This window comes from Hippoglossus hippoglossus, chromosome 5, assembly GCF_009819705.1.
Source record: "Hippoglossus hippoglossus isolate fHipHip1 chromosome 5, fHipHip1.pri, whole genome shotgun sequence".
Lineage (NCBI taxonomy): Eukaryota > Metazoa > Chordata > Actinopteri > Pleuronectiformes > Pleuronectidae > Hippoglossus > Hippoglossus hippoglossus.
The window spans coordinates 13659471-13680376 of NC_047155.1; the positions used below are offsets into that span (position 1 = coordinate 13659471).

Genomic DNA, 20906 nt, shown 5'->3' on the forward strand with positions numbered 1-20906 from the left:
ATTATACACACATTTTTCTGGCAGCAGCTTGTATGATAGCTCTCACTGTCCATGATATTTGCAATATGAATAAAGTTTCGCTCACTTGTTTACATAACGTAACACTTTACCTGGTTATCATTCTTTCTTTTATTTGGAAAAAAAATCCTTTGTATTCATTTACATTTACGTTTTTACCCCCAATGAACAAAATGTGTATCAATTAATTAATTGAATCATTTCTTCCTGTTTAACGGTGTGTTTTTATTAGCCGTGTTCTGACAACCGGAAGTTACAGCTAATGAGCCGGACGCTCGTCGCGTCTTGATGACGCCGCTTTGAACGCGGCCAGTTCTGTCTATTGTGTTTATGTTGAGCTCTGCACAGTTTTCTTGTGAATGGACGCAGCGTCACGGTTAAAGTTTGTTATCTCTCCTGACGACATGGACTGGAAAACCTCTTAAATAGCGATCATCTGTGCTCACATGCAAACATGAACAAAGGCTGGCTGGAGCTCGAGAGCGACCCGGGTGAGAAATGTCGACACATACACACAACACAGAGCTAACTAACGTTAGCTTACACATCAAAGCACACAGAGGGACAGCTAAGCTTCTTTAGCACTTTGATTTATTACACCCGGAAAGCAAGTTTAGTCCACTATGAGATTAAAACATGTATAAAAAGAATGTCAACGTGTATTGTGTTGTACAAGTTGATAGTAGTATACAAAGGGCGAATTATGAGGAGTAAAATTAGCTCTGTACAATAATACAATGGTCTGTAATTTCTTTCAGTGAGTTTTATGTTGTTTATTGTGTCCTAAATAAAATGCTGTATACTTTCAGGGCTGTTCACTCTGCTGGTGGAAGATTTTGGTAAGTAGCTCATTCACAGCAGCTAAACCTCTTGCTATGCTGCAGTGTAAAAAGCCGACACACAGATTTTGAGTATGTGGATGAATAAAACTAAGTGTTTCTTTGCATGTGTATATATTTTGTAGGTGTGAAAGGTGTCCAGGTAGAGGAAATCTATGATCTTCAAAGCAAATGTCCAAGGTATGTTACTTGGTGCCAGTAATGGGTCGTTCTGTATCAAATCAACACACTGCAGTTTTTGGGAGCTCATCAACAAAGTGCTGAATTGTTATTTTGCACGTACCTGATCACAAAATGCTGCTCAACAACCTGGTAAGGAATTAGTGATGTGATGCCACTTCAGATTAATAATGATGTTCCAGCAACAAATCAAAAAGCAAAGACCAAACTGTCTGCAAGTCTTTATGACATTGTAAGCTAACTTTGGTGAAAATCTGACAGATTACATTTTTTAATAAATTTTTTATAAAATGTCTGTCTTAATCACTCATAATGCCGTTATATTTATATTGGGGATAGCTTACTGTTTAGATAGTGAAAAGACTGTTAAGTTGATATCAGAAGCATTTCATCTGTGACCTATATTAAGGGAGATATGGTTAGTCAAATTCCCCCTCAAAAAATTCAAACTTCGTTAGCCCATATCTCCCTCAATTGCACAATCCGAGCGACACAAAGTTTTGGTTCCATAGTTTTCTCATATGACCAAACCAGCACATCAAATATTAATAATATCTGTAACGATGTGACCCAAAAGTGCGATGATTTGACACAGGATGGCCGTAATGTGTAGTAAAGTCTCTTGGCGATAACGCATGAATCAAGTCAGTTGACATTCAAGCTCATGTCTGTGATTAAACAACTCCCTCTTTCTCACATCTTGCTTACTTATTTTAGCAACAATATAAAATCTTTGCCATAACTTTATTTTTCAGTCCTGTGTATGGGTTCATCTTCCTGTTCAAGTGGATCGAGGAACGTCGATCCAGGAGGAAAGTCAACACTCTGGTGGATGAGACCTCTGTCATCGATGAGGAAATTGTAAATGATATGTTCTTTGCTCATCAGGTAAGTGTTCTGATCGTAGTAGTCAATAATCATTGTCGTTATTGCCATGATAATTTGTTTTGGTGGTTGGCAATTATAGAACAAATTATTTTTTATCACAGTTATAAAATCCGTAGTAGATTTTTTATTAGCTGCCATGTGAAAATGTCATTCGTCAGATGAAGTGGTTGATGGTAAAATAAATATATATATATTCAACACCATTGGTTGGTAATGTAAGAACATATCATTACTGTAACAATAAGAAATTGCTTATTCTAGCCCTCCAGTGTCCTTACCTGTGTGTTCATGTCTTACAATAATGCAAAAAAAGTTTAATTAACGAACTCTAAATTTGACTTTTTTGGTTTCTGTGCTGTAATTTTTGTATCTAGCTGATACCGAATTCATGTGCCACCCACGCCTTGTTGAGTGTGCTTCTGAACTGCAGTGGTGTCGAGCTTGGCACCACTCTGAGTCGCATGAAGGCTTTCACTAAAGGCTTTAGTCCAGAGGTGAGTTGTTTGTTGTACTTGTTCACAAAGTTCTGTTATTTTATTTTATTTATCTTGTAACATATTCAGAAAGTTGAGAAAAATAATAATGACACTCTTGGTGGAAATGAGAATTTAGATAATTGAAATATAAGGTTCTCATGCCAATAACCAATAGTAAATTACCCAAAAATTTTTTTAAAAAATCCTGCAGAGCTTCCCGGGCTTATTCAAACACATATTGGACCTCGACCATAATTTAAAGTCAGGATATTTCTTCATTTCATCATCAACCATCCCCTTCTTGGTCTCAGCTGCTCACTTTAAATGCCATCTTTCCCTTTCTCTTTTACTCTCTCTCTCCATTTTTCCTCACTCTCATGTTTTAATGTTACTTTCAGAGTAAAGGTTACGCAATAGGAAATGCCCCAGAGCTTGCCAGAGCACACAACAGCCATGCCAGGTATGTTACAACGAGTGGTTCAGTTTTTAAATGTACTCGTTCTCTCTGATCCTGTGGGGTTAAAAAAAAAAGCGAGGTGGCAGGCTTTGTACATTCATCAGTTTTCTAAGCTTTCTTTCCTTGTTTCTATGGAGACCGGAGCCCAGGCACCTGCCGGAGAAACAGAATGGAATCAGTGCAGTGCGAACCATGGAAGCATTCCATTTTGTTAGCTATGTGCCCATCAAAGACCGTCTCTTTGAGCTCGATGGACTCAAGGCTTACCCCATTGACCATGGTATGACTCATAATGACATATAAACACTGTGTTATGTCCTGGTTTCGTCTGTCTGTGACACGGTGCTGTTCAATCAATGCATCTGTACAAAGTTGCCACTTAAATACATTATATTGTAGGGCCTTGGGGAGAGGAGGAGGAATGGACTGATAAAGCTCGGCGAGTTATCATGGAGAGGATTGGACTGGCCACTGCTGGGTAAGTCCTGAACCAGTTGGCTCAGTTCACCTTCTACACACACCCTCAACGCTCTGTTCTAATGCTGCTGCTCTGCTATTTTACAGTGAGCCCTACCATGATATCCGCTTCAACCTGATGGCGGTGGTGCCTGACCGCAGAGTTAAGTATGAGTCCAAACTGGAGATTCTGAAGAGGAATCGACAGACTGTTCTCGAGGGTCTACAGAAGGTAACGAAGTGCCAGAGGCTTCATCACAGGCAAATCTAAATATTCCATGGTTCTTGGTGGCAGAATAGGGGGCAAAGTTTGAGGGATGTTAAGGTGTTAAGATGACAGAGCAAAGTTAATTTCTTTTATAATAAAAATCCTCATTCCTAATACTCATAATAATCATATGAGCATATACAATTTTTATGTAGTGTGACTAAGTGGAAATGTGTTAAAGAAATTAGAAAGAACCGAACCTTAGCCAAGTTAATCTCCTTCGTCATAAAAACTGTTATAGATATAGTAGTGTGGAATATCTTCAGTATGTTTTTATGTCTCCCCACCTCTGAAAGTCATGGCTTGAAAGAATTATATTTTTGGGTTGTCGTCTGTCCGCCTGTGTGTCTATCTCATGAACGTCAGATCACAGAAAACCATCAGTGTCTTCAAATTTGGCCAAAACACTCAAGAATGAATTAAATAGATTTTGGTCAAGCTCATTGTAAAGTCACAAAATGCAAATTAAAAAGCCAATTCTGAGAAATGTTCAGGATAAAATGATTAAGGTGAGTTGTGACTTTTAGTTAACACCCTAATTTAGTAGCAGGGGGGGTGTGTGACCATATTACCTGTAACTTGATCGGTTGGCAGAGGCATATAAATGTGAGGTGGTAATTCTAATTTGAAGGGGCAATTAAAAGACTTTGTCATGATTTCAGATGATCCGGCTCACCCAGCCGGAGCTGGTACATGACAAGAAGCAGCAGGACTCCTCCTCACCTGATGACAGCACCACACTGATCAAGAAAGAGACAGCTGTGGAGCCAGTTACATCCAAGGGGGCTGATAAGGCATCTCCAGGTATTGTGTTTGGATTTCTTCCCACTGTGTTTCTTTGAATTTTATCCTGTAAACTGTGTAGATCTAATACATATAAACACATGGACTTTTGTTGATGATTCAGTGGATCAGTCTAAGAGCGCTCCGAGCCCTTCAGGAAAAACTAAGGTCATGGGCAAACCAACAGTCCCCTCTGGAGGAGGTACTCCGCATGTCACCAGTTCCAACCCAATTGTTCAACGTCTGCCTGCTTTCCTGGACAACCACAACTACGCCAAGCCTCCGATGCAGGTAAGTGTTTTTGCTTACAGAAAGATTTTCGATGTTTTATAAGTTATTAAATGTGTTCATGACTCGTTTTCTGTTGATTGTGTGCTCAGGACCTACAGTAGCACTTTTAAAACATTTATTTTATTTGTTTCAGAAGAAATACATTTGATCTTTGTAAGACAGGAAGTTAAACATTACTAAATACTCTCACTTTCTACTGTAAGATTTTCTTTTTCTTCTCAGTTCCTGTCTTTAGAGTCAGCCCAATATAAAATGATTTTGTGGAGTTTTATTGAAGTTTCTAATTGACAGGAGGAGGAGGATCTCGCTGTTGGAGTGGGTCGCTCTCGGATATTGGGGCCTCCCAAACCACCATACTCCGATGATGAAGATGACTATGAGGATGATGAGGAAGAAGTAACTGGTTCTGCAAGCACTTCAAACAGGTTAGTGGTGAGATGTGTGTATAGGTGTAATTTCATCATGTTAACTATTGTGATCTGACAAAGACGTAAAACTTGCTTCACTTGTTTTTAAACGTCTAGTTCATACACCTTTCTATGATATATCCTAATGTTTGATTTTGTGTAGGTTTAGGCGGAAAGCAAGTCTGCGTTCACGACCAGGACGGGCTGTGGCTGGAATGGAAAGCCAGATTGCTTTGACTGTCTTGGCTGAGAAACTGAAGAAAGAGGCCCAGAAGAAAGATGCCCTAAATACACCTCTCTCCGTACGCACAGAGGGCCGCACGGGGGGCATTTGTATCACATCTGCTTCACAGCCCTCCCCCACACCCAGCAACGAAAGCACCGACACAGCCTCCGAGATCGGCAGTGCCTTCAACTCCCCACTGCGCTCGCCTGCACGCTCCCAGGCTGCGACGCGGCCGTCCAGTCCGGTTGCATCCCATCTGTCCCGTGTGCTGTTTGGGGAAGATGAAATGCTCAGGCTGGACTCTAGACATAACCGTGCTGTGAGAGAACTGGGTCCCTCTGTCAGCGTAGCCATGTTACACCTTCAGGAGGATGGAATCATCTATACTCTGCCTCCATCTGGTGAGTACATATAATTGTTACTGTCGTCCATGTCAGTGCCTCTGCTGAAGTAAGCATTTGATCACATGATATTACACTCAAAGCATTTTAATCAAGACAGTAGAGTTAAACGGTTTGGACTGGCCCATAATGAGCATAGCGTACACTACTTTTAATAGTGGATTGTTGCTTTTTTTCCCCATCTGTACAGTAGATTGTGCTGCTGAGGGTACAAAGCAGCCTGAGAAGATAAAAGAGGAAGAGCAAGCAGGAGTGGTAGCAGGAGAGAAGGAGGGAGAGAAGCAGGGACCATCTGTGAAGGTGAAAGAAGAGGAGAGCAAAGATGGAGCAGAGGTGAAACCCAGCAATGAAAAACTCCCTGCTACGGATACTGCTGCAGGCAGCAAGCCCGCTGGGGATAAGTATTCACCAAAAGTAAGTCCAGAAAAATCCACTGTGTTATAATGTACTGTTATGTGTACCCTCAAATACTTATCAGCCTGCCTCAATTTCTTTTTGTGTCACTCTACCCTCACTTTTCTTGCTTGTTCTGCCAATTAGGGAGCTCATTTCTGAAGCTGTGTCCTAAAAATATGCAGCAAACAAACACACAGCAGTTCATCTTATTGTGTCTCTTGCAGGAGCTGCTTGCACTGCTTAAGTGTGTAGAAGCTGATATCGCAAATTATGAGGTGTATCTAAAGGAAGAAGTGGAAAAGAGAAAGAAATACAAAGTAGGTTTTGTTTACCTGTTATCAGTCCAATATCCTCGGTGTGATGTTGTAATTGTTTTTAATCGGAATGGTTTGTTTTCATTTCTTCAGATAGACGATCAGAGGAGGACACACAATTATGATGAGTTCATCTGCACCTTTATTTCAATGCTGGCCCAAGAAGGTAAATCGAATCACCGCTTTATCTACGTGTCTAATGAATATATTTTGTGTTATCTTTCCCAATTCCATCAGAATTAAATTAAACCTCTTTAGAAGTTGCATTTAAATTCCTGGTTCCCAGTTGTGGATAATTTGTTTCCAAATGTTTTAACTTCTCTTTATTCACATCAGACCATATTCTTGGATAGTATTAGAATAAAACCCTGAACGAAACCATGGAGTCACTTAAGGACCAGTTCAGATCTAGTTATAACATCTGTCCTGAGAGATCCGACCACACGTGGTCAGCTTCATATTAATCTCATCACACCTGGCATTAAAACGTGACCTGAATTTGTCTCCTGTGACCACTTGGGATTGGATCTCACATCCCTGCTCTGTATTTAAATAAAAACGCAGGTCATTTATGTTTGCAAAGACCAAATGATGTAGTTTTACCCAGTTTGTTGATACAGATGATTGTGTGCGTGTCGGTATGTCAGCCTGAGTAAGAGAAATAGATAACGAACAAGGGGAGTTAGGAGGGCGGAGTGGATCAATGAGCTACACACAAATCTACTATGAATAAGAATATCACCCATTTGAAACAAGTATCAATCATGTGGTGGTCAGTGTTGATGTTTTCGCCACAAATAAATCAACGTAAATAAATAATGTGAGAACGCAGTGGTTCAGAGGACGTCAGCTGAGTAGTTGGTCCTTTATAAGTGGCCAATGATGCATTTGCGTTCACACATCAAAAAGAATGTGGTCTGAGTGATCGGGTCTCAGAATGCATTGAGGACACATTTAGGTGCGTTTAGACCATTTGAGTTTTGATCAGTCAAGACTGATGTGAATACCAGGTCTGAATGGGGTCTGAGATTCTTGGCAATATGGGGAAGAAAAGAGAAAATAATTTGCCTTACTGCTCCCTGAAGGAAAATATGTTACACACAGACAATTAAGGAACCAGTTAACATTTATACAGTTAAATATATCCTTTCAAGTAGGAATACATAGAAACACATTTCTGCTTTTCCACCTTAACAAAACACAGCAGTTATGACATTACTGCACATACTTTCATTACCTAACCATCATTCAAGAGAAGAAGGAAGAAAATTATGCTGAACAAATACCTAGTAATTTGCTAAAAATGTGTTGTTTTTTTACATTTTTATTTCATGATTAACTCATTCCTTCATTCGGTATCGTCTTACAGGAATGTTGGCGAGCCTTGTCGAGCAAAATATTTCCGTGCGCCGTCGCCAGGGAGTAAGTATTGGCCGCTTGCACAAACAGAGGAAGCCGGATCGCAGGAAACGCTCTCGACCTTACAAAGCCAAACGCCAGTAATCACAAACAATCATAACGCCTGTCAGTAACAGAGAAAAATAAGCTGCTGCACTCCTGAAGTTCTCATTCAGACGGATTACTGTTGCATTTTACTCTCAGCCTCGTCTTGTTCATGACATCCACCATGTATTTGATCAGTTCTTTTATCCCATGTGTAAATATGTACCTCCATTTTAGACTCATTGTAAATTTTCTTCCCGTGCCAATGCTATCTACAGTTTGTAAATATGAAAAAATGGCATGTCCCCAACAATGCACCTGGATGCTTTTTATTGAAACTTCTTCCCTAGAGTCATGTGGTCAATACAATACAGTGGATTTCTCTTAAACACCTCTGTAAATCACACACTTTGGTGACCATTAGTCAGAATCTCTTCAGCTGTGTCCATCTCTGGTGATTTCACGGTGCCAATGAAGTATTGAATGTTTTGACGGAAAAGGTCACATTTTATTCATCCACAGCATTTCAGCCTCACTTGACTTAGTGTAGGTAATTCACTGTATAACATGAAAGAAAGCCTATTTTAATCACATTCTTCATAGGTGCTTTTAATATCAAGAAGAAGTCATGATGCATCAGGTTTATTTTTTCTTTTCATTGGAATGTCCAGTCCACTGAGAGTCTGTATGTATTTCTCTCGAGGTCCTGCGAATGAAAATCAAGCTCTTGTGTTATTTTTCTACCTGAACTGGATCTCAGAGTGAGTGAATATAAAATTGGTCGTGTGCAGTTGTGTGTTTTGTACATATGTATCTGTTAATGGCTCACTTGTACAATGAGTTCAGTCATTCTTTGTGCTTGCCAATTCATATTATAAATAAAGTCAGTGAAAATACCTCGCTATAATAAGTGTGTTTGGGTTTTTTGCAAAAGTCCCCTGACTGTAGCAGTGGATCCATGATGATATGATTGTAAGTTTTCAGCGATTGGCTTACGAATGTTGGTGATCAAATTAATATGATTAGGCTTATGAAAATGTTCATTTGATAAAATACATTTTATTGTAGTGACCGTTGGTGTACACTAGGGTGAGCAATCATTCAAAGAGGAAGGGGGTCACTTCAGATCCGTCTCTCGGACAAAGCTGTGAGGAAATACCATTCACAATAAAATGAACCATGGGTTTGCTACAGTAGTATTGTTTTGTGTCACCATGGCTTTGGTGCACATGTATATACAGATGCATATGTTTTCTTTTCCAATTTATGTTCTGTTTCAGAACATTCTCAGTTTTCATCAGTTTTTCTTTTTAAATTTGATTTGTAGCAAATACTGTTCAGTTAAAGTTTTGATGCTTAACTTAAAAATCCACTTTTTGTTAGAAGTTGAAGTAAACCGTCTTTTTCAACACAATTTACTCCTGGATATTCTCACCTTTTTGACAAAACCATCACTCTTAAACTGTTCTTTTGATCCCATCTGGATTTTGAGTTTTCTTTATTTTTCATTGCACACTATCAGTCTTACCTTTTAGATGTGTCTGAGTATTGGCATGATGATTTTATAATAATCACACTTTCTCTCTGGCAGAGCAGTAAAGTATTCACAGTGGCCTGTGTGGGAGTCGGAGCTAAAAGAAAACACCCCTCAGCCACACATCTTCAGCGGAGCAGATGTTTGAGTTAAATAAATCCATTCTGTACTGTTATGTCACCACTGTTTTCCTGTAATTTGTTTGGCTGGCTTCATCATGATGAACCCAAGCTAACATTGTCACATTTCTTACTTTTAAACCCCAAACTTAACCAATTTCATTCCCATGAGTCAAAAATAAAATGCAGCTGAGAAGCTGAAGCCAATAAATGTGTGTCATCTTAGCTTTGACAGTAACAGCTTAATGGATTTTCAGAATAGTGAGTGATTCATCAATCAATGAATTGACTAATCGTTTCAGCTCTATCGTGATTCATCAATGATTTAACTGCTATTGTAGGCAAGAGGTGACATTTTAGTAACATCCATAGATTACTATTTCTGATGAGAAAAACTATTATAGTCTGTTAGGACAATAATAGCAGTAAATGTCTGACAGAGCCGGTAAACTGTAAAAACTGTTATAAGATATGAAAAGACCCAAGAACACTGTAAGCGGAGTAATTGATCACTATAAACAAATTATTTTGACAGCATTTGTATAGCAACAATTCTTTGATCCATATAAACTGTTGATCATTATATCTGTGATCAAAATAAACTGTTTCCACTGTACAATAATGTGATGTTCCTTTTATCTTATTGAAGTAAAATGATGAATATTATCAAGATAATATGAGATTTTTCTATTGATCTGCCTATTATTTTTAGACAATCTTTTATTTTATAATAGTCTATTATAGGATATGTCAAAAAATTGTCCAAAAGATGACGTGAAATCCAACACTTTTCAGACATTAACACTCATAAAGGTAAATCTTTAAATATTATCACAAATACAGTTCCACTGAAGTCCTTGAATAGCTGGGCACTGTAGTTTAAAAAAAACATTACTTAGAATAGATCAAATAATAATTAATAAAGATCCCTTTCACCCAAATCTTACCCACTGAACCTTTAATCAACCATGTCAGGTTAAACATGTAACATGAATGTTCCTTTGTGTCTCTGGATGGAGTCAGTGTTCATGTCACAAGGGTGGGGTCCCGGTCCCAAAGGTCCCCAGTCATGAGGTGTGTGTGTGCGTGGTAGTGACTCGATATAAGGAGAGCAGCGAGAGCGCGCACGCACCGGCCTCTCGAGTTCCCACCCATTGCGTCAGCGCGCTCCCTTCCCTCCGTCAGCGCGCGTGCTCCGTGCAGGATGCTGAATTGTAGGTGATGATGGCGGAAGAGGAGCAACGCTGAGTTCCATCCGAGTTTCCACCACAGCTGTAGCAGCACCTTCGACACCGTCTCTCCGCGTCGACACCCCGCTCCCGAGGCGATGGGGAACGAGGCCAGCATGGAAGGGGAGGGACAGGCGGGACAGGCCGGCCCCGGCGTCCCCGCGGCGGGGGCTCCGGCTTCCATTTCAGCACCAGCGGACTCTGGACAGCTCATCAAGCCCAGCAATGGAGCGCCCGCCGGAGGAAGCGGGGCTGGACCCGGCCCGGGGATTAACAGGTAGCCGCGATAGCTAGGAGTGCTGCGGGGCGGAAATCAGGGCGGACACACGGCGTGTAGGGGGGCTTCCGTGCATCTGTGCAGATATAGGAGCAGCCGAGTGCGTGGAGGTAGACCTGAATGGGCGCTTAATTATTTATTTCTATATCCTTGTCAACACAATTCACCACCAGCCCCCTTTTTCCCCCCAGACCCGTTCTCCTCTGTGACCGGCAGCACCGCCCTGTTAGTGAGTTTGGGTCCAAGTCAAATGTGAAAAAGCTTTCGATGTAGATGAGACAACGTAGATATGCTGTGTTTCTGCATATATATATATATATCCAGACGATTCAATGGGGATTTCTACGCCCGTTTTCACGCATCCGTAGCTCATGAAAGATCGTATTAAGGCAAGTTCGTAGTAATCCTTACAAATAGATCTTATAGATACAAATGTCCCTTATAGCTGCAGGTGATAAATAAATTAGAAATGCATACATGTGCACTGGATCTGACGCTGAGAGATCCAGTGGCTTCCATCGCAGGAACGACTCCCTGAACATGCCTCGACGTGGAAACCAGTAAATACACAGACTCATTGTGAGAAATCACCTTTGAGCAGACGTCTGTATAGACTGATGACAGCGGTGTGTAGGGTGACAGGGCTGCCATCAGGCGTCATTGTGAGCACAGGACCGTAACGCAATATGTGCCTCATTTATCAGATCTCCATTCATATCAACATGGAAATTGTTTTTCACTACCGCCAGCAGCACAGACGAGGCTCGTTCCTTCTGGAGGAGTGGTGTTGCATGTCTCTAGAAGAAATCCAGCCTGAACCCAGACACTCCCAACAACGCTACACACATTTTTATGGCACTTACATATATGCAAAACATCGCCATTGTTGGCTTATATCAGACAATGTAGGCTGATAAAAGATTTGCCTCCCCCCCCCCCCCCCCCCCATGAAGCAGCTCGGGATACGTGTGCGTAACTGCATAGTAGCCTGTAGGTCTGTATTTTCTGTGTGGGTGTGTGACAGGGATTACCCCTCCAACAAGATCTGATATTGCCTTAATTACACAGTTCAACAGTTGTAGACCTGAATAGGCACATGCGGAGGCAACAGCTGCATCTTGGATTCGCTGCAGCTGCTCACAGTTTCTCTCTGTGTGCATTTGTAACTGTCATCCTATGTAGATCCATAGATCCCTTCATATGTTGTTCATCACAGACAGATTGCTTGATTATGTAAGTGATTGTGAGGTGTAACAGTGAGCTACGTGGATGCAGAGTCCACCACATGCTTCTAATAATGTTTAACCCTGTCCAGGTTTCTATTTGGGAAAAAAAAGCCCTTGCTCTTTATTATGTATTTCCGCTGTCGGGCAGGTTTAAAGGGCCGTAGCTCCCACGTAACCTCATGATTCTTTTATATCTTGATTTCTCTCTGGTATATTAAGGTGCCTCATAAATGTGACTGTGAGAGCCGAATGTGCCGAGAGACACAGTGAGAGATGGCAGGGAGCGAGAGAGTATATCATGTGGCTGATTGAAGTGTCGTTCTTCAGATCATGGCACGTTCAGTCTGGACGTTTCCCATTCACGGAAAAGGAACCTGTGAGAGTGTGAAGAACAAATGAAACGGTGGCTGGGTGCGAGACTGAAGATAGGAGACTTTCATCTTAATTAAACTGAGCTGCAGCGTTTTATGAGTTTGCCTATTAATATGAATGGGGCATAATATGCTACATGTATAAAACCTCATGCAGAATTGACGTCCATATATGCGTTTAGCTAAATTTAAGATCATTTAATATTGTATTCATTGCAATCCAAGACCATAGAAGACCTTTAAGCTAAGGGAGTCACCCTATTCTTCTTTTACTGTAATCATGCAGCATTTTATGAAACACTGCCTTGTGTTGAAAAAAACAAAACAAGCCACAGATATTTCCTATGTTTACAACAATGTGCTCATTAAGATGAGCCATGGCTCAAGTGGTAGAGCAGGTTGGCCGCTATTCCCCGGGTTGGCGGTTTGACCCCCACAAACCCAGGTTGTGTCAGGAAGGGCGTCTGGCATAAACAACTGACGCCAAATCAAACAAGTGGAAGGTGATCCGCTGAGGTGACCCCCTCATGGGAGCAGCCAGAAGGCAACAACACAACAATATTGTCGGCCTATAGTTTTCTGTTTAGCAAATGAGTTTGTGACTACCAGTACTTGCTCCATCAGGCAATATCGTATTTTATCGAATGCTCATAGAGATGCTGCATTCAGTGTCTGGAACACATGGCACTGATGTTACGTCAAGTCACGTAAATCAAAAAACTATGGTCCATTTAAAAACCAATGAAAAATAATGGATGTAGTAATGGTTTTAGACTAAGTGTACAGACAGTAGGCTTCATAATTAATTCACCTCAGCAATGAAAGCATTGTACAATATGTAGGCTACATAAACCAAATCACAGCTCATACAAATATAGCATACGCTGTTCTCAGTGTTCATGACACTATGACAGCTGCACGACACAGGGAATTAATGTCTATTTCTGAGAAACTGGCAGTGAAGCATTGTTGTCCAGATGTCCAAACACAGAAGCTACACTTCAGTTTAAAATGTATCAAACAACAAAGCTTATGAAAAGCATAATTATTACACTTTTGCACATTTGAGCTCTGTATGATCCCTTTTCCTTTTGCATGATCGCAGCACAGAGTAGCGTTCTGCTGGATTTCTGAAATCTAGCAATCATGCATTTGTCACCAGTTTGGACAAAAATGACGTATATCAAATCTACAATACTCCTCTATAACCCTGGTAAAGGGAGCATAGCTCGTGATTCACAAACAGATGCCCGGCGGGACACAGCATGAAAAAATAAATCTGTCCTGAAGTCGAGCAATTTAAGTCAAAAGTGTTTCTTCTTCAAAAAAAACCTTCTTTTCAGCATTTTACGAAAAATGCATTGTATGGATTTTTTTGATTTACGCCACCTGATGCCTATAAAATGTATTTGGCCCAAAGCTGTACATTTGAACATGTGTAAGTCTGATGCATCTTCTAGTTTCCTGCTTTGACCTTTAAATATTACTAAAGGGTCACCACCAGATAGATTTCCCCTCAGTTTCCCAGTTTCATTTCCAATGGACAGAGGTATAAATCAATAAGAAACATGTAGTATCTCCATTATAGGGATCTGATACTGACATGATATACTGTATACCTGGCTAAAATTAAGCACATGTCTATCAGATCATTTCCCCTACACCAAGGAACATTCATAACCAGTTGCAAACAGAATGGTGAAAGTGAGACTTGTGGAGAACCAACATAAATGACGATGGTGTCAGTATTCTGTTGCCATAACATTGTACAATCAACATTTGCTTAATAATGACAAGTTCAACAAAAAATGTTAATAGCGTTAACTTTATCTTTAACTTTAATCAGAAGAATTTACACAATGTATTTGTAAAGTGACAGTTTATTGTTTGTTACTTATTTATTTGCAAAACATTTTATTGTTCAGCAAAGCCTCTAAAAATCACTATTACTTTCATCCACTCAGAATTGGCGTTTTCAGTTAAGTCATCATCTGGGCACAGCATCGCCTGAAGAGAGAAATTGGTAAACTTGGCTTTGATTTTGAAGTGATAATTGTTCCGTGAAACAACTCTCTATCTCGTGAGGATAGTGAATACACTTAGCCTTAAGTTGTCTGCCCACTTCGTCAATGGTCTGTGGCTTTATTGGTGTCCTGAAAAGTCCAGTTAAGCCTCAAACAAAGTGAGAGCGGTGGCTAGCCCGGCGTCAGTTGTGTTGAATTCCAAGTGGAACCGTGCAGCGATGGTTTGAAAAGTACAGGATTTTCCTGATGGGCTCACCTCCGTGCTCACAGGACTCCAGTGTGCTGACTTGTGTGCACTGAGGTTAGAGTTGTGCAGCAGCTCAAGTCATCAGCAGTGACTCACAGTTGCTCACATGCTCTGTTTTAATTCCTTTATTTCCATCTCTCTCTCAGTGCGGATGCAGGTCTGAGGATGATGGCAACGGCAATTACAAGATCTAAGTTGTTATGACGGTGGAAATCCAACATTCCGCTTTAACTATTGACAATAATGTCTGAGAGCCATCGTGATGAGTAGGGAAACCAAAAGTTGACTGTACTGTTGTCTGATGCCAGAACAGCTTCAGAGTGAAAACAAGCCACAAGGAGCACTTCACAGAACGTTAGAGAGGCTGTATAAAATATTTAGCATCGGCCTCTCTGTTGGCCAATGTTTGAGTAGTCTGATATTTCCCATCGTGAACAACAATAAAATATTTTAATGGTGTGTGGATCTTACAGCTGAACGATTCCAAAATATACCACTCGAGAAGAAGTACTGCTGCTTCTCCAGACAAAGTTACTGGTATTAAAAAAAACAACGTAAAAATCATTAAATGCAGCTAATTTAGAATATATACTTAAAAAGAAATAAGCCACATTTTAAATTTATTCGCATCACTAAAATGTTACAAGATCTATAAACTAGGCTGCTTCAATAACAAACAAAGCTCTGTGCCTGTGCCACATAAATTGTCTTCCTCAGTCACTAACTCCACCTTTCCCTTGCTCACTGTTATACGCCAACATTCTTCTCTTATCAGCTCCCTCACTAATATTGAGCAAATATGAATTATGTTATTTCTATGAAATATAGTTTAGTATATATAGAATATAGTAAGCTTTACATTTTTCAGGATTCTGCCCCTGTGGTGAACTTTTGAGGGGCTTTTAATTTGTCTTAGTGGGACTTTGTGTTAATTTATATAGACTTAATTGACTTTTTGTATAATTGGATGTTTAGACTTGTTTAGTATTTATAGATTTTAGCCTTTTTATTTACTTGCGTTTCGATTTAAATCTCAGTTTCTCTTTTTAGCTTCTTTCCTTGTGCATCTCCCTCTTGCTTTACTCCCTGTCTTTGTCCAGTTTCCCTCCTCTGTGGTCGTGTGTTGCCTCCTGTTGTTTGCTGTTTTGTTAATTTGCTTTTTGGAGCTTTTGTGTTTGGATGTTTGGTTCTCCTGCCACAGGGTAGCTGAATATTAATTTCACGCATTATACCTGCATTGCCATTTGTTCTGCTTTTTGGGTCCTCAAAGCACAAAACCTGACAAGCTCTTGGCTCATAGATCGGATTGTTTCAATGTAGGAACCACTGTGGGCTGAGGGCATTGGCGTCATTTGGCGTCAGACATTTTGTAAAATTTGTTTGTATAAGAATTAAGAAGGTTCAAGGATTTAAAAAGTTTTCTTTGTCTCACACATGTCGAATTTAGTGTGGAGAACTGAGCTAAAAAGCCTAAAGATGACAGAACAAGAAATTCTAAACCTATGTAAAATTTTACAAGTGGAGCTTAAGATGAGATCAGTTATGATACTATATCATAGTCAAATGAACTGTATTTAAAAAATATATATATTTTAAAACAGTCAAACGTCTTACCCAGGACCAAGGTCTTGTATTAACCACCTTGTGTGTTGTCTTTATCATCTCTGTTAGACCACCGCCATCAGACCCAGGACCTAAAGCAGGAGTCCAGAGTGGTCACGGGACAGGGGACAGGCTAGCCTCCCACGACACCCCTCAGAATGCCGGACATCCATCAGAGCAGGGCCAGGGTCATGTGGCCAGGAGGAATCTGCAGGTGGACGTGGGCGGCAGCAGGACTGGGAGGTCCCCTTCTGTGTCCCCAGACCGAGGCAGCGTCCCCACCTCTCCTTACTCTGTGCCTCAGATTGCGCCCATGCCCAGCAGCAAACTGTGCCCCGTCTGCAAAACAACCGACCTGACGGGCGCCGGGGACGACAACGTCAACACCTGCACACAGTGCCGCTCCATGGTGTGCAACCAGTGTGGCTTCAACCCCAACCCTCACCTCACAGAGGTAGGTGGTGCTGCTCAACTTCCCAAGGAACTTTATAATAATGAACACAATTCACCTTTGTGCTAAAAATGTCCATTTTCATTTGTAAACTGACATTCGTTTCTTCCATTACGTAAAGTATTTTAAGTCTCAGTTCTGAGTTATGGTTGGTGGTTTTACTTTTTATTTTTGCTCTAGTCTCATAGTATTTTACACAAACACCAACCAAAAAAGATTGGTCTGAATCTCTGATCCATATAAGCAGAATCTTTGAGTTATGAACACTTACTATCTGCCATGATGCATTCAGATGGAAAACAAAAACATCTAAAACCCTGTGAAAAATATCTGTTGTGCGATCGACCGCACAAACAGGCTCAGAAGGAACTCAGGCATATGTTTTTACAAAGTGGCCAAAGGCTGAAGAGAATAGAAGTGATAGGGTGGTGCTTGTGTAATCAAGCACGTGTTTTCCTAAACGAAATAATAATATTAAAATGTAAATAATTTACATAGCTGTCTGTAGACAACCAGGATATCTTTCAAAGTCCCTGTGATGTCAATCAGACTGACAAACAGGAACAGGGATCTTTGAGCCTCCAGGCTTTGTTTGATGTAACACGTATTTCCCCAGTGTGCAGCTCTAAACATAAACATATATGAGTCATGTCTGGTGCGTCACGCAGACTGATGTTGAATTGTGACAGCCTTTCAATTTACAAGATATGCATTTGCTTTCCTGCCAGCTGTGTCACAGCTCGACCCACAGCATCCAGAGCAGGTAAAAGAAAAACACGATATCAGTGAATACAGGAGTTAACATCTGCAGAGCTTTACTGGAATATGTTAACAGGAATTCACAGACTCCTACAGTGAGTGTGCATTTTTAAGTTTTTAATCAAAGTGGGTGATTCAGGTGCTACATTTGCACTGAGGTTAATATTTCTCATTGACATTTTTCAGTAATGCTGGTGATGACTATTATTTCTGCCTTGGCTGGGACTGGCTCTCAGGCTGAACTGCCTCAGAGCCAGTCACTCTCAGGATGTGAATTAGTCGCATGCATGTCGAGAGTTGTGAACTTCTAGTTTTCGCCTTTTGTTCACCCGGACTGATGGAAGTGTTTAATGATCTTTCATCCCCAAAGACCTGGTTATCACTCTTATTCTTTGCCGAAGTGCTCGCTAATGTATTGGTCACTTCCCGTTTGCTGTCATGAATCTCAGGCCCCTTATCTAGAGCTGGTGCTGTTCCTTTATAGCAGCACAGTGAGGAATCACTGTATGTCCCTCCTCTCTGACGGGAACAACCGGCCAGAACTGCTGCTCCCAAACAAAAGCTTTTTATAACACCGCAACACATCTCCACATCATTCACAATCTAAACACTCATTACTGTTAACAGGTAGCTGAGGAAGCCTATTGCTATTCATCCTAAAATAAATCACATGCCTAATTTGAATTAGGCTATGCTTCACTGTTACTGTGAGTCAAGTGTGGCTGTGTCATCCGTCATAAAGTTTCACATCAACTCCAGTGAGTCATGTTGCAAAGTGCAACCAAGATGGGATCCCAGCTGACCTACAGGTTATCAGAGTAACTGCAGGCCGGGCAAACTCAAGTATGTAGGGGTACGTGCTTGGTTTCTTACCTAGATGCAAAGGCGTATAGACTAATGAGTTTGCATAAGCTTGTGCACCTGTGTTCATGAATGCAGGAGAGGCACAGCGAGTTGGAAAGAGGAAGCTTTAGGAAATGGAAGGACTAGAAGGAAAAGTGTGGAAACAGAGTAAAGAACAGATCATGGCAGCGAGCGAAGGAGAACTTGGCAGTAAAAAGAACAGTGGAGGAGGATGTTGTGGGTATATTTTAGCTCAGCCTTGGTGAGCTTGTCAGATGTTGACAGGGAGAGAGAGACGGAGACACGGAGGGAAAAAAACGCTCAGCCTCTGGAGACCTGGAGATTTACCCCCCTAACCTACTTAGCATGGATTGGGCCTTCTGCCTCACTGCAGCGTATCTAACGCAGCCTTATCACTCCCTCTGAAATTGATGATGACCACGCTGTTGCAGATCAAGGTGATGATAACGCCGATGATGACTGGAATTCCGATTACAGTGATGGCGAGGACGGAGCAGGAAAAGACAGACAGCTGTGGCAAGAAAGTTGAAATGGAAAGTTTCTCCCAAGTGGAAACCGGGATGATGATTTAAAGACATACAAGTTTAAACCAAGATCTTAGTCTTTCATCTAATTACAAAAAATATGTTTTTAATATTTTATATTGAGGTGGTCACAGACTTACTGGAATACAGGATTGTGATTGTTGTAATTGTGCTAGTTATTATATTTTCTCATAGGGACAGTCTCTGATTCATTGCAGTTCCAGTGTTCCTCTCTGTTTACAATTCATTTACACACACTGATTGATCTGACCCAGATTACAGGGATAATATGAGCAAAACCTGTTATTGAAGAGGATTTCCACACAAATTACAGAGACAAGTCAGTGCTGATGAAAGTGTTTATAACCGGGAGCGAATCCATATTTTGATCCATCTTCTAATTACAGAAATCTCTGAATAATTCTCACATATCTTAAGAACTCTTTATCGTATTGGCCTCACAGTTGGTATTTGCACTGTTAAAAGCCACAGGAAGTGCAGTGTTGAATTTGGTGGGATTTGGAAATGTGACACATTCAATATTTATAAAATTTGAATAAACAGGCGACCAGTGCTCTTTAGCAGCGGCGGTTGGGATTCATCAACGTAACCGACGGGCAACAACGGCCACGGCAACTGATTCTGCCATTCGAGGTTCTGCGTACTGAGTTGTGCTTCACCCGACTTTGAATAAACAAGTGACCAGCTCTTTGTGCAGCAGCGGTGGCTTCAGGGTTCTGTGGACTGCAGTCGGTCTTTACTTGCTGCGTCTCAATTACTGCAGGTCACTTTTACAGTTTCAGGAAGAAAAGCTGCCACCAGCATCTCCACAGGCCAAATGAACAGCCCATTCCAAACAGGCAGGTGCATTCCAGTCAGCTCGGATGTCGGATAGTCCGAGTTTAAATTTCCGAGTTCCGACTTCCAAGCGTTCCAATGCAGGGTGATGGCGCGACGTCAAACGTAAACAAACATGGCTGACCGTGAGAAGCTGATGTTTATTTGGCTCGTGACTGTGACCAGTGCAGCCTTCGTTCATACATAAACAAAGCAGAGAAGAGGAAACGACGCATAAGCCAACAAACACCATTATACATTTTATTTTACAGCACTTTTATACTTGGACACACATTTTACAATAAGAGGGAGAGAACACACGCACCATCACTCAATTTTAGAAAGAAGTAAACAATATTCCAACAGAGGGTAGACGGGCCTCAGTGCTACAAGTTCTTTGTCTCCATGATGTCGCCCTTGTGGTGTGATGTCAGACAACTGCTTCTCTGTGATGTCGGGTTAGATAGCAATTTCTCAGAGTTCACAAGTCGGAACTTGAGGGGCGTTCCATTGCACTTCTTAAAGTAGAAAGTGGGAAAATGCCAACATCCGAGTTGTCTGGAACGCAGCGTTAGAACAGGCACTTCAATAGTAGTTTTTTTTCTTTAACAAAAAAATAATATTAATAGTTAAATTTCTCATTAAGAAAACTACTGCTCATGTAGGATTGTTTGAGAGATGATACATTTTTGTGTCAAACAATCTGGTGATGGGACAGCAATTTAGAGAGATGTAAACAGCGAGCAGCAAATGGGAGTTGAATGCCACAGTCTGTTACAGGGCTGTCAATCAAGCGGAGAAGACGAGGATTATTCCGAGATGCAGGTAAAGAATAGAGACGTGTTTGAGGCAATTATACATGTGAGCACATTCAAAATGTCACGGTTTCATAACCGTAATAATTGTAGAAACAACGATATCTAACGGTGGTGTCCTGCATCTCGCGAGTCACGTAATTTGAATGTGCGCTGTATCGTGAAATTCCCTCTTGTGAGTCAC

The 20906-nt window shown here is 40.9% G+C and overlaps 2 protein-coding genes across 4 annotated transcripts in view; both read left to right on the plus strand.

Moving 5' to 3' along the window:
* The first annotated feature begins 302 nt into the window (after window positions 1–302).
* On the plus strand, window positions 303–8753 carry bap1 (BRCA1 associated protein-1 (ubiquitin carboxy-terminal hydrolase)). Of its 3 annotated transcripts, none has more exons than XM_034585942.1 (17): window positions 303–509; window positions 828–857; window positions 983–1037; window positions 1793–1925; window positions 2300–2419; window positions 2800–2861; window positions 2996–3138; window positions 3258–3336; window positions 3423–3546; window positions 4245–4386; window positions 4490–4656; window positions 4948–5081; window positions 5227–5690; window positions 5881–6104; window positions 6311–6403; window positions 6494–6566; window positions 7770–8753. In XM_034585942.1, the coding sequence occupies exons 1-17, from the start codon at window positions 473–475 to the stop codon at window positions 7901–7903; spliced, it is 2214 nt and encodes a 737-aa protein (XP_034441833.1). In that variant the 5' UTR covers window positions 303–472; the 3' UTR covers window positions 7904–8753. The 3 variants fall into 3 exon arrangements, with proteins under 3 accessions (XP_034441833.1, XP_034441834.1, XP_034441835.1); XM_034585943.1 differs by having other exon boundaries at window positions 5884–6104; XM_034585944.1 differs by having other exon boundaries at window positions 304–509; window positions 4523–4656.
* A 1903-nt stretch (window positions 8754–10656) lies between these two features.
* The window catches only part of bsnb (bassoon (presynaptic cytomatrix protein) b), a 61480-nt gene continuing 51230 nt past the window's right edge, over window positions 10657–20906 (plus strand). The window contains exons 1-2 of the mRNA XM_034584927.1: window positions 10657–11002; window positions 16542–16926. Coding sequence (XP_034440818.1) covers window positions 10824–11002; window positions 16542–16926 — 564 coding nt within the window. The 5' untranslated portion in view covers window positions 10657–10823. The remainder of the gene's footprint in view (window positions 11003–16541; window positions 16927–20906) is intronic.